Source organism: Abramis brama, assembly GCF_963993115.1.
Source record: "Abramis brama genome assembly, chromosome: 12".
In the NCBI taxonomy this organism is placed as follows: Eukaryota; Metazoa; Chordata; class Actinopteri; order Cypriniformes; family Leuciscidae; genus Abramis; species Abramis brama.
The window spans coordinates 29,077,192-29,091,210 of NC_139974.1; the positions used below are offsets into that span (position 1 = coordinate 29,077,192).

General features: G+C 37.3%; 2 protein-coding genes across 2 annotated transcripts in view; one reads left to right on the plus strand and one right to left on the minus strand.

The window, feature by feature from the left end:
- Positions 1-3,642: 3,642 nt before the first annotated feature.
- Positions 3,643-5,105, plus strand: cfap90 (cilia and flagella associated protein 90; the record flags this gene model as incomplete). The annotated part of the gene is made up of 3 exons (XM_084131351.1): positions 3,643-3,759; positions 4,565-4,681; positions 4,831-5,105. 3 exons carry the CDS (start codon positions 3,643-3,645, stop codon positions 5,005-5,007), a joined length of 411 nt encoding a protein of 136 aa, XP_083987477.1. The 3' UTR covers positions 5,008-5,105.
- A 100-nt stretch (positions 5,106-5,205) lies between these two features.
- Positions 5,206-14,019, minus strand: part of adcy2b (adenylate cyclase 2b (brain)) — a 67,477-nt gene continuing 58,663 nt past the window's right edge. The window contains exons 16-25 of the mRNA XM_084131350.1: positions 12,926-13,063; positions 11,452-11,568; positions 10,373-10,557; positions 8,784-8,868; positions 7,515-7,673; positions 7,072-7,218; positions 6,291-6,398; positions 6,005-6,119; positions 5,744-5,868; positions 5,206-5,644 (exon numbers count right to left, since the gene is read on the minus strand). Of these exons, the coding sequence (XP_083987476.1) occupies positions 5,492-5,644; positions 5,744-5,868; positions 6,005-6,119; positions 6,291-6,398; positions 7,072-7,218; positions 7,515-7,673; positions 8,784-8,868; positions 10,373-10,557; positions 11,452-11,568; positions 12,926-13,063 (1,332 nt within the window). The 3' untranslated portion in view covers positions 5,206-5,491. The remainder of the gene's footprint in view (positions 5,645-5,743; positions 5,869-6,004; positions 6,120-6,290; positions 6,399-7,071; positions 7,219-7,514; positions 7,674-8,783; positions 8,869-10,372; positions 10,558-11,451; positions 11,569-12,925; positions 13,064-14,019) is intronic.

A 14,019-nucleotide genomic window follows, 5' to 3' on the forward strand; every position in this document is an offset into this window, starting at 1 on the left:
CTCTGGGGCTGGACGCTATGGTACAGACGTGGCCGAGGCTACGCCTATATGCTTTTCCCCCAATCGCTCTGCTCCCGGGAGTTCTGGAGAGAGTTCGCAGGGACCGGGTTCGCCTACTTCTTGTAGCCCTGCGCTGGCCGGGCAGAGTATGGTTCCCCAATCTTGTGTCTCTCCTTGACGGGCCTCCTCTGGAGCTACCTGTCAGGAGGGACCTTCTATCCCAAGCGGAGGGCTTGATATTTCACCCCCGACCAGAACTGTGGAACCTGTGGGCTTGGCCTCTGAGGGGGCCCAGCTCATAGGGACAGGTCTCTCAACTGAGGTTGTAGAAACCATTCTACATTCCAGAGCTCCCTCCACGAGGAAACTTTATGCCCTGAAGTGTATTCACTTCATGGTGTAGTGACCATCGGTTGGACCCAGTTAACTGCCCAGTCGGTACAGTGCTGGAATTCCTGCAGGAGCGGTTCACTGCAGGTCTAACCCCGTCCACCTTAAAGGTTTATGTGGCGGCCATAGGTGCTTACCACATTCCTTTGGGTGGAATGTCTGTGGGGAAGGACCCTCTGGTATCTCGTTTCCTCTGTGGCACGTTGAGGCTGAGGCCTGCAGCTCGTTCCAGGGTGCCCACTTGGGATTTGGCTATTGCTCTCCAAGGCCTTTCCCTGGCCCCTTTCGAGCCTATAGAGGAGGTTCCTGTTAAATTCTTGACGCTGAAAGCTCTTTTCCTCCTCGCTATTTCTTCTCTTAAGAGAATAGGGGATTTACAAGCACTGTCGGTTGCTCCCTCATGCTTGGAATTCGCACCTGGTATGGTCAAAGCATTTCTGCATCCTAGACCAGGTTATATCCCCAAGGTCCCCACTAATGTGGTCAGACCTATTATTCTGCAGGCCTTTTGTCCTCCTCCCTTTCAGAATGCGGACCAGGAAAGAAATAATTTGCTCTGCCCAGTACGGGCGTTAGATGCTTATGTCCACAGAGCTACCCTGTGGCGTAAAACTGATCAACTCTTTGTGTGTTTTGGGTCCTCAAATATGGGGTCTCCTGCATCTAAGCAAAGAATGAGCAAGTGGGTGGTTGAGGCCATTTCACTTGCTTATGAGGCGGCCGGACAGCCTTCCCCTATGGCTGTCCGGTCTCACTCTACAAGGAGTATGGCGGCCTCCAAGGCCATTATATCAGGAGTTTCCCTTCAGGACGTTTGTGATGCGGCAGGCTGGTCCTCACCACACACTTTCGTCAGATTTTACTCTCTGGACTTGGGCTCTACACCAGGGTCTCAGGTGTTGTCATCCTAGTGCTGCTCACTCGATTTCACACAGGACAGACATTCGTAGCTATGGTGCCATTAGTATAGACGTTCCCCATAGCGTCAATCTCGACGCAACGCGAGTTCCCTTGAAAGGGAACGCCTAGGTTACGACTGTAAACTCGGTTCCCTGAAGAAGTTGCGTCACCTTGCCATATCTCCTTCATGCCTGTCAGCGACTACTTCAGACTGTAGGAAGCTGACGCTCTCTGTTTTCGAGCAGGCTTTATAGGTTCCTGGTTCGTGACGTCACCCACATCTGACGTTCCGCCACACCATTGGACTGATTTTATATGTGCTTCAAGACACCACCCCCATAGCGTTAATCTCGATGCAACGCTCTTCAGGGAACCGAGGTTACAGTCGTAACCTAGGCGTTTTCAGCCGCGTCGGTTCTGGATGTTGAGGGTGTGCTCTCATGGGAGTCGTACACCTGAGCGAGGGTACTTTGTTTTCTCTCCAGTGCCACGATAACAGTTGTCCACTTGGGTAACTTTATAATATGAACTGCTGAATAAGCAATGAGAAGACTGATGGTGTGTGGTTTCAAACGGGTGACTGTTAAAGTTAAATCACGTTCTACTTCTTTATGACGTCATCTGTCACAGTAACGCTTTTTGAGTGCGCGTGAGACTGAAGCTGAACTCTTGCCATTGCTCACAGCGGATAAAAGTTTCTACATAAAACATCTTATCTCAACCTTTCACTTCATTATAAAAAACAATATTTGACTCTACAAATCTAAATGAGTCTTGTCCATAAACAAATATAAAAACTTAAAACATAAATTCAAAGACCAGACCACTATTATCCAAAGACAAAAATGTGATAAGTTAAGCTCAGAATAATTCTGGTCAAGTGGAAAATTTATTTAAATACACTATGCATGTATAAAATATAATTGCTTAACATCTACAATTTTTAATTTATACTATAGATTAGTTAAGCATTGTACATCCAAAGTGGGGCTTTGTTTAGGATTTTTATGTGTATGAAATACTTGACTTAGATGTTTTTGAGTCGAAGTATAACTTTTACCTTAAGGTGATGATACACAGGGCAACTTTTTGAGCAATGTTGCTGGGCAATCTTGCCGAGCGATTGTTGCTTGGGCACTTTCCCATTGAAAATGGGCAATAAATTTAAATTGGTCGTGGGCCCTGTGTCTCATCTGGTTGCCCGTTGATGGCAACATTGCCCAGCAACATTGCTCAAAAAGTTGCCGTGTGTATAATCACCTTTATAGAGGGCCTGAATCACCTTTATAGAGGCTCCTTCCTGAAGAGTTCAGAAACTTTTCCATAAAGATAGAAGTGTTTGGAAAATGCATTTGGCATTGCATTTGGCCATTTTCTCTTTGTCTTTCTCCAGTTTAGCAAGGGGTAGGCGATACCTCCACTGCCTCCTCCTAGATGTACACCACAAATTTGTATGTGCTGTACATGTTTGCCTACAAACACACAAATAAATAAAACTGGATGAAATCTTTGTTACAATAATATATAACATCTTTAAGGATGACACCTTTCAGACAACAATATAATAACAAAGAGCAATCATATTTTACAAATTGGAAACTCGGACAGTCGGACTTCAGATGAGATGTGAAGTTGGAAGGGTAGTAATTCACCTTAAAATGAAAATTCTGTCATTATTTACTCACCTTCAAGTTGTTCCAAACCTGTATAAATGTCTTTCTTCTGCTGAACACAAAAGAAGATATTTTGAAGCATGTTGGTTGATGAGAAACAGTTGATGGGTCTCATTGACTTCCATGGTATTTTTTTTTTTTTTTTTTTTTCATACTATGGAAATAAATTTTCATTTTTGGGTGAACAATCCCTTTAAAAATAAAAAGAAGCAATATTTTACAATTTTCAAACATAATTATCAAACATAAATTGGAAATAAAGTCATTTTTAAAACAAAACAAATTAACAGGCACATTTAAAATGGAATATTTTAATGTTTTTAAATATAGTTAAATAAAATTGACACATTTAATTAATGTTTTATAATATAGTAAACAATAAAATAGTAAATTAATAAAAAAATAATAATAATAAATGCACATTTTAAAATGTTTTGAAAAATTGCTAGTTCTGTTTCCTTGTTCATTTGCCAATTGGTTTCTTTGTCGTTTTTTCTGGTTATAATATAATATAACCTTTATCTCTTCCAATGGAACCATAGACTGTAAAAAAAGATAGTATAACTTTAAACGCCTAAAGTTTTCCTGAGGTTTCCTAGCAACCGCAGACGCCGAGTTGTCACTGTGTGTGTGTGTGTAGAAATTTAACCTCTCCAGTGATAAAAGTGCGACTGTTGTAATGGACGTTTTATCCGAAGCGAAGTCTAAACCACTTTCCTTTCTGTCTGTATTCAGCTTTATACCAGCCAGAAGAACAGAGCCCAAAGAAATGCGTTATTTCAACTGCAGCCCCAAGGTAAGATGCATGCTCATTTTGGCGTTTTCTCTTTTTTTAAAGCAACAACCCCATTTGAATGTCGTTGCCACGTATATCGCGCTGCTAAAATATCAAGCCACGTGGCATTTGCAAATAAATGATGCTGGAACAATAGATATTTTGGTAGCATTTATCTGGTAAAAAATAAATAAATAAATAAATAATATCTGGTTCCTATACTTTTACTACTAACATATTTTTGTCTAGATCTTTCTTTAAATGGCTTTAGGTTTTATCTAATGTATAGGTTTTCAATATTTTAGACGCCATCCTAGAATTTAGAAGGCAGCTATATATATATATTTATGTATAAAGACCAAATGCATACTGTAAAAAAAAGAAGCACTATTTTAAAAATATGCATAAAATAGTATTTGTAAAATATTTTTTCTTTTACGTTACATTATTACTTGTTTGTACTCACTATATTGCTCTGCTGTAATGTAGATGTAATAATTTTAGATTTATTATTTATTTAAAATCAATTAAAGTTTATTTTAATACATTTTATGTATCTTATTCAGTTTCTTTTAGTTTAGTCTTATTTATTTTTACACTGTTTTTCTTTAGACTTTTCCATATACACCCTAGCACTCCATTGTCTTTGAAAACCCCTGATCTAATGCAATGACATTCATAAGTTCATCTCAGATATCTAAATAGCTTTTGGGTACATCAAAGTACCATGATATTACCTTCTGATATCATTGTACCAAGTTGATTCTGTACATTTATTTTCAAAATAACATTTTCTAAAACCGATTTTGTCAATTTCCTCGTACAGGCCCCAGAGAGGTCTCTATATGACTGTTTACATCAGAGCACTGAGGGCTATGATAACAAACTCCACCGAGATGACAGAGCGCACGCCAAATCCCGAGGCCTGGACATCTTCAGTGAGGTGTGTTCTCCTTAACTCCCGGTGATCCATCCATGAAGGCTCAGCAGTTCATGCATTGTCTGTTGTTCTTTTTTTTTTAAACAATGCTCACTAGAGGATCCCATTCTAGAGTTAATCCCTATTCGTTTTATCTCATCCTCTCATTTTAGGAATCATCTAGACCAGCACCCGTTCTGTCGTCATCAGAGTATGGCCAATATTCTCCACTGCAGTCCGACTCTGGGGGGAGCTTTGCTCGTGTTGCTCACATTCGTTCTGATTTCTACAACAAGAATGGAATCACCTGGAATGTGGAGGAAGGCTATGGATCTGTGACACCTGTGTAAATGTGTCTCTTACTTATGGTCACATCTTTGAGCGCACATTACAGTCAATGTCAAAACAAACGTCTGTGCATTTACTGTATGTCTGTATGCAAAATACATCAGCATCCTTTTTTTTTTCTTTGACTTGTTTCTGTTCGGTTCTTTTTGTGATTTTAACACATTTCCCATGAAACCTATGACAAATTCATAGACAGACACTTTGGCGTTATGTATAAATTTTAATGGATAACAAAATGATAGCATCAAAACATGGCCACCTTTATATTGTCTTTATTTTACAAAAACGTCCGCTGCTTTAAATTATGGATTGAGCAACACACAATTACAAGTCTCGGTTACACAGAGCCTCTTAGCCATCCATTACTTATAAAGCAATGCAAATAATCTAGTGTATGTGGTGCAAACAGAATGCTGTAGAGCTCCACTATAATAGGCCAATGTTATATTAAACTGTACATGTTTTTAATTGTTGTGTGACTGAGGTTCAAGGCATTACATTCCCTTGTGATAAAGATCGTGTCATCTCAGTGTGAACAAAGAAGGTCTTGAGATCCCCCTTGCCCTTCACGTTGATGATCCCACGACAGGAACACATATAACCCAACGTCTGTAAGATCCGACTTGTCTCCTCGGTGACCTGAGGAAGCAAGCAAGCTAGATGTGATCCTCTGAAAAACCATTAATAATTCACCAGGCATGCAAATGACTTACAAAGTAGGTCAGAACAAGAATCTACCTGTATTTTTCCAAGCACGCCTGTGCTGTCCATCCTACTGGCTACATTTACAGTGTTCCCCCAGATATCGTACTGTGGTTTCTGTGCTCCAATTACTCCTGCAATCACTGGACCGTGGTTTATTCCTTGAGAGAGAGAGAGAGAGAGGCCGGAAACATTTAAAACGCCCTGAATGTGTGATGAAGTCTACCACATTTTGAGACTCTGCCAAAGGCAAACAAAATGTTGTTGGGTGTGAAAGCGCTGATGGGCCCTGCTTACCCACTCGCAGTTTAAAGTCATTAAAGGAATGTTTGTTGATGACATCCAGCTTCCCCACCAAAGCAAACGCAAACTCCACCATTGTTCCAATGTGCATGTACTGCCGGTCATGTTCCTTCAGAAAAAGAACAGGAAACTATCATTGCACTTGTTTGAAATTCAGTTTTGACTACACCCTGAGACTCTGAAGCAACACACCTCAAGCACAAATCAAGCGTATTAGCACCACAATCAATCCAGTGTAATCTTTACAAAAAGATTAGTTTAGAAGAGCTTAACATTGTACCTGTGCGTACTCTGGTCCGGGGGTCACATTCAGCCCCGTAGCGGCCATGTATGTGCTGCCAATAGTTTTGATCTTCTCCACTCCACTAAATTTGGGTTTTGACAGCAACTGTTGAGAAAAAAAGAAATCATTAAGTTTAGGGGAAAAAATAATTGGAGAAGAAAAATATACATTTCATTCATGACATCTCTTGGAATAGTTTTAGCATATTAATGGATATGACGATGTTAATGCATTTGGTACTGGCGAACGTCACTCTTAAAGGGATAGTTCACCCAAACATGAAAATTCTGTCATTATTTCCTCCCCCTCATGTCGTTCTAAACCTGTAAGACTTTCGGAACACAAATGAAGATCTTTTTAATGATCCCTTTCTGTCCCTCCATAGACAGCTACGCAATTGAAACTTTGACACTTCATAAAGTTCATAAAGAGATCGTAAAACTAATCCATATGAATAAACGGTTTAGTCCAAATTTTCTGAAGAGACTCGATCGCTTCATATGATGAACAGATTGAATTTAGCCTTTTATTCACCAATAAACATTGATCACATTGAACATTGACTGATGTGTACGTTGATGAATGTTTATATGTGAATATTCATCATATTTTGGACAAAACCGCTCAATTCATACAAGAAACTCATACAGGTTTGGAACAACTTGAAGGCGAGGAAATTGACAAAATTTTCATTTTTAGGTGAACTGTCCCTTTAAGTTTAACTTTGCACAGTGCCTATAAAAATAAAATCAAAATATGGATGTGCCTGTGAGTGTACCTCATCAAAATCTGCAATAATCTCATTGAGGAGCCTCAGACACTCCAACCCCTCCTTATTAACGTCAGATTCTGTGTAAAATTCCTTGAAGTCTGGGATGGACGCGAACATCACACACACCAGATCGTACGACTGATGGTAGAGGTCCTATTAAAAATATAAAAATATATCTGGTGATGAAAATGACTAATAAACTAGACAGGCCCAAAAGATTTTTGATTAATTATATATTTTTTAAGAAATTGAAGAAGAAATATAAATGTGAACTTTGTAAAAAAAAAAGATATTTCTCAAATAGTGTTGGAAAATTTTAATTCAACTTTTCACTGAAATTGTAATGCTGATAATATAATTAATACAAATATTAAAAAAGTTAATACATTTGGGAAATTCACAATAGAAAATCTTTCACTAGTGTTCTAAAACATTTGAATGCCTCTCACCTCATTCTTCCAGTTCCGACCCAGGAAATGTTCCGCCACATGGGCAGGTAGAACGTTCTCCAAAAGCACCCGGTTCAGGTTCTCCATGGTCTCAATCTCCTCGCACTCCTTCTTAAACTTGTTCCTCCAGAGGAAGTCTAACCTACAGTAATATTCATTCTGTTACAAGAGGACACAGAGGTAAAGAGATGGTACACATCTGATCACCGTATTTGGCTTTCAAGATGACAAAGAAAGCATAATCATATGCACACAAGGACATTTCATCTTATATATTTATGGATTTTTCTTGCACAAAGGGCTGCTATCATGAAAAATTGCTTCAATTTTCTCTGAGTTGGAGCCTTCTGTTCCAGCAGACATTCATCACAGAAAAGATTTCAGTGGAAGTGGCACCTTGAAAGGCATTAAGTAGCCTATGCACTGCCATTCTCACCTAGTCTATATTTGTTTTTGCTTATTTTCTATTGCTTTGGAGAAAAATCAGTTCCGGGCTAACCTATCACCTGATCAACACGAACTCTGCATTACTTGAATTGATAAACTGATTGAATTCGCCTAACTGCACAATTCAAATATAGAGTTCATCAGACAGACCTATTACCTAGAGATAAACAGTCTCTTGAAATTAAAAGCGCACACTGAAAAAAGGAAAGTCTGACTGACAGCTGGCCTGCGGAGATTGTGAAAAGTCTTCAATACAGACTGAAAAACATACAATACTTTCATGATTGTACTATGACATTTTTTTTTCTTATAGTGGTATTATTAAACCTTTTTTGAAGGGAAGCTATTGTACAGCCAGAGGCTGACGAGAGCTTATAGTAACTGAAGCCTTGGAAACTGGGAACACATTTATACTGCCACAATACTTTGAGCTTAATCATAAAATGACCAGAAAAATTCACATTTTAGGCTGACGAGTGACTGTGTCAAGATTAGGCAAACCTCTGTTGTCATTGGATTAACATTCAGGCATCTTTCACAATTTAATGACCTTAATTAGTTAATGGAAAGTTATGTGTTACTGTACATGTTTAGCTCATTACCACACCTTAACGATGCACAATGGAAGTCTATGGTACACAGCATTCTGGAGGCTTAACAAGCAGAAATGTGCTTAAATTAACGCGAGTCTTAAATTACTTTGTTATACGTGGATCTTAGTTCTTTAGATGAACTTCTCTCTCTCTCTCTCTCAAAAAAAAAGAGCAAGTATGATAGCAGTTAAAGCACATCTTTTTGTATATTTCAGATTGAGAGACTTACCTGCCTCGCCAGCACAAGCAAAGTGACGAAGAAAATGAACAATGACACAGAGCCCATGGTCTTCAAATCTTTAAGAACACCCGGCCTGAGGGGGAACAAAAAGAAATTTAAAACTTAAAGGTCAAAGATGACACAAAAAAGGCTAAACTATTGTGTGTACCCATACAGAAAAAAAATATTGAAATATATTTTAAAGTGTCAAAAATATATGTGGCATATATTCCAAATACATTGAAATATATTTGCATTGTTGTTCACTTATATTTATCATTTTGAAATATATTCTGAAATATAACAAAAATATATGATGTTAAGTGTGAAATATATTTACATTTATAACATGTAATGTAAAATATATGACAAAATATATGGTCATAAAATGTTTAGCTTGCTAAAGAAGGGTCGAAAATGTATTTTGATCATAGTAATTCCTCTACCTTTTCCCCTATACACAACAGTAGGCTACCATATTTCACTACTGTATTATGACACACAGCTATAATAAATACTGTACTTACATTTAAATGACTGCAATGTAAAATGACAGATAGTTGCTTTCCTAGGACTATTAGGCCATATTAGGTGGCACGTACCTAACACTAAGTGCAATTATTAGATTTATTGTTGTGTTTTATTGACATCTTTCCTGAAGTCATTTAAATATTGAAAATATGCACAATATTTATGATGCAAGTATAACAATTTACAAAAGTTAAAACATATATGAACATATATGTTGTTAGTAAATATATTGACATATAAATATATTCACATATTTAACTAAAATATATTTTCAAAAAAATAAAAAATATATTTAACTAAAATATATTTATTGGGCCAATTTCGAATATTTGCATATATTACAAAAATATTTTCATATTCTGAAAATATATTTCAAATATATTTCTTTTGTGTATGGGTAGAGTAGGACACGGACTTCTCAGCAACACTGTTCACTATTCAGATACATAATGCCAATGTTGTATGGGCAGTTGCAGTAGCTTATTTGACCAATTACTAAATTTTACTCCATTCATAAATGCCTAATGAAGGCATGGCAAGGAAAGATCAATAAAAGAAACAAAGAAAGAACAATAAACATAGAAATAGAGAGAAATACAATAGGTTTTCTTTTTAAAAATCTTTTTCTCATCCTTCAGTCATCCAAAAAAAGACTAATCCTCACAAAGCCTGCCATATCAGCAGAAGCACCTGTCACATATATTCCCTGGGGATATTGAGAGACCTTCTGGAAAAAAATTGCAACCGCAATTCTCAAATGTAGGCTATCTATGTGGCACAATTCCTCATTCCTTAATACTATGTGTTTGCAGTGCCTCCTAAGTAAATGAACACTTAAAGGGATTGTTCATAATTCATACAGGGTCATAAGGGTGAGTACATTATAACAAAATTTTCATTTCTGGGTGAACTATCCTTTTAAAAGACACTTCCGAAATGCTTGAATGTCACTGCATTTGATAACAAAATATGAAACCAAGTGGAATCTACAAATAAATGATGCGATTGAGAGATTTTTTGAGACTTTTTGAGGTCACTGTATATGGGAGTATATGGGAATCCAGTACCGGTCAGGACGCTTGACTTTGTAGAGGGCGGTGCTGTAATCATCCAGTATGGAGGCGTGTGTCTGGAGAATGATGATATTATAACCCACTACAGCAGCAAGCATAATTATCATCTTCAGCTCATAGTTGATCCTCAGGAACACGGAGCATGAGATCAATCCCAGAATGCAGCTGTAGATAAAATACTGGCGGGGCAGAGACAGCCAGTTAGATTCACATCTGTACATTTGTCAGGGCCATTCAGTCTCACAGAAAAGAGAACTTTGAACTTTCAGTATTTAAATGCTAAGAATTTAATACATAATATAATAAATTTTTTCAGATTTATGCATTCGATTTTTTTTTAATTATGCATAGATATAATTCATAGTAAAATTCCATCAAATTGAATTGAATAATAAATGATTAAGGATTAATTGATTAGGTTCAATTATTTAATTAAAATACGTAAGGATCATTCAGTTCAATTTTATGGAATTGTACTATTAATTAAATTGCGTAAATCAGTGTAAAAAAAAATCAGTGTAGAAGAACACAATACAAAAATAATTATATTTATAAACAGCATATGTCTCCTGAAATATTACAAAATGGGTGATCCTTAGAAAAGCTAAAAAAGAGGCTATAAACACCAAGACTCTTATTTCCTAACCAATATAACATTCTAGGAAAATGCTCGAGGATGCTTTTGTCCAGCATCTTGATATCTGTAAAGATCTAATTTCATACAAGCACTACATAGCTCTCAGTGCATAACTATATTTTCCAGTATATTTTTCAGCTGTGAAATATCATTACAGAGTGGCCATACATAATCACGCACAGTATAAAGTGACTTATTATATAGGGACGCAATATAGTGAGACAAATTGGCTTCTCATGACACTCGTGATTTATCACAAGTATGTTCTGTTAAAGACACTGAGAACTTTTTATTTTGAAACCCACATCTCGGCAAATGATGTATGTTCATGAATATGTTTTCATGTGGGACTGTAGATAAAAGGTTATTCAGTTTACACAGTTTTTTTCTGAGAAGCAAATTACCGAGGCATGAGATAAGATTTGTTGCAACTTACTGGCAAGTAGAACTTGTTGTTTGAGGAGTTAGTGGTCTGACCATATTGACCATCCATACTGCTGTTGGAAATGTTGAGCTGAGTTGATGCTATCGCTCTATCTTCAACTAAGAAGAACTTAAAACCCAACAGATGGAGAAAACAAAACTTAGAGCATTACAACAGAAAGACACCACCACTCTTAGCTAAACACATCTGTTGCTTTTTGTAACAAAATACCTTTTTTTGCACAAGAGAAAAATTCAACAAAAACCAATGAGCTGCAAGCAGATGGGAAAAGCAGATAAGATGACCAGTTGCCAACTTTTTGTCCAGTTGGTGCAGGATTTAATGTCACTGCTAGATAACTAAATATCAATGTTCTAACAAGCCCAGCTGAGCAGCTTAACATTTGATCTTAGACGTGTGAAATCAATTGACATTAACTTGAAAAACCCAAGAATTCAGTCACGTGCTCTTAGGTTTCTTTTCCCACTGATAACCAGTCATTTGCCACTTGAGCTCACGGATAACATCATTAGATCCATACTGGACCCGAGCCCTAGTACAGTGATGCTAACTACAAGGATGAATCCATACAGAGAGATGACGCTAATTCTACCCTGCCTGTGCTGATTCCATAGCTAAAACCCTCCAACTGGGTCAAAAACTGGTGACTGATTTATCAACCAACTATCTAAATGAATGCGTCATGTACAGGGCTTGACATTAACTTTTTTGGTCACCAGTCACTGTGGCTAGCGGTTTTCCAAAGTTACTAGCCACTCATGTCGATACCATGGGGAAAAACTGCCATATAGATATTTTTAATATTATCTCATAATTAGGCTGCTCTCATTTTAAGACCTGACACACGGATCCATTATGCTGTTACACACGCATTTTCTTTCTCAACTATTTTCACTTAAATAATGAATATATATAAAAACAAGATTTTGTACCCAAGGAATGAAAATTGCGTACCATTTAACAAAGAATGTGACTGGTCTTTATATCGCTGGTCCTTATGTTGCAGTTAGATCACCTGATCTACCCTCTCAAAGGTTAATATGATAATAGCAGGACCACACACAAAGATTGTTCAGATTATCTTGAAGGTAACCACATCAATTGCATGTGGGGTTCCTCAGGGTTCAATGCTTGGTCTCTTCCTGTTTTCTATATACCCAAAACTGCTACCTATAGCAGAGCTATATATTATATATTTTTTTCATTGTGGGAAAATATAGGTCTTATAGGTCACAAGAGGTTTGAAATTCTAGGCAAGAAGATTTTTTATATTACCTAGAGTTCCCTAAACTACCAAGCCATACAGCTAGCAGGCTAATATTGACAAGCAAGCAGAGAATATTTCTCATACTGAACATGGTCAAGAACAATAATGAATTATATGTGAATATAATAAATGTCAGTCATTTTAAAAAGCAGATCAATGTAGCTGATAGACCAGGTACTGGGCAGTTGTGATGCTCACCATGTTGAATACGGCCATGACTAGGATAAGTGCAGTGGTTGCCATGGTGAGTGCAAGTCGTATCCAGGGCTTGTTGGTGATGACTTTAGAGGAGCTGGGGAGCCTGGGCATTGTGCAGGAAGCTGCTTTGCCCCATTGCTACAGCAACAAGAGAAAAAAAAAAACAAGCTTTAACTCCCACCAATATCATTAGCATATCTGCTTCTATTCCAAATGCTCAAGGTTATGATTGTGCCCCACAAGTCAGAGACACATTAATAAACATAACTTCAGAGTGAGTGAATATAATAATAAAAAAGAGGCATCTATATCAACTTTGAGTAGAAGCCAATATGAAATGCCATTCACAATCCATTTTACTTCCATAATTTCCCTAAAAATGAGGCTGAAACATGGTTGGTGTAGATCCTATTCCCCTGCAGAGTCAGAACATATTGGCTAAGACAACTTTTCCCTTTGTTTGTGTTTTCAATTGGTCTTCAGTTAGTGAGCTTACTGCTTGCATACTACCTGCATACTATCTTAGCATACTGCTAGTTAGACCCAGCAATCCTACCCCACCCCCCACCCAGCAATAAAACATTACATTTAATGCTTAAGTACATTAAAAAGCAAGTACTTTTGTACTTGGAGTAAAGGAAAGGAGTACTTAAAACTTTTATGGAAGTATTATTTTATTAGGGTATCTGTACTTTTACTCAAGTAATAGATTTGTGTACTTCATCCACCACTGTTGCTGCTAACTGGTTAAACTTTTCGATTAGCTATAACAAGAGGATAGGATTTACTCACTTTGGGGGCTTTTGAAACAGACGTGAAGGCTAAATGTGACCAATATGCTTGTTTAGCACATAGAAAACTGTAAACAGGTTTTGGATAGACATGAGGCTGAGTAAATAATGAGATATGTTTGCAAAACTGACCTTGTACATCACTTTACAAAACACTTAACCTAGACTTCAGGCTTAAAACTAAGAGTAAAATAGGCAGAGGAGCTAAACAAAAAATCATAAAACCACCTCGCCAGTCAATCATTTGTTACTAACATCACCTATAAAAAAAAAAAAAAAATGGCTTTAAATATTTAAACACAG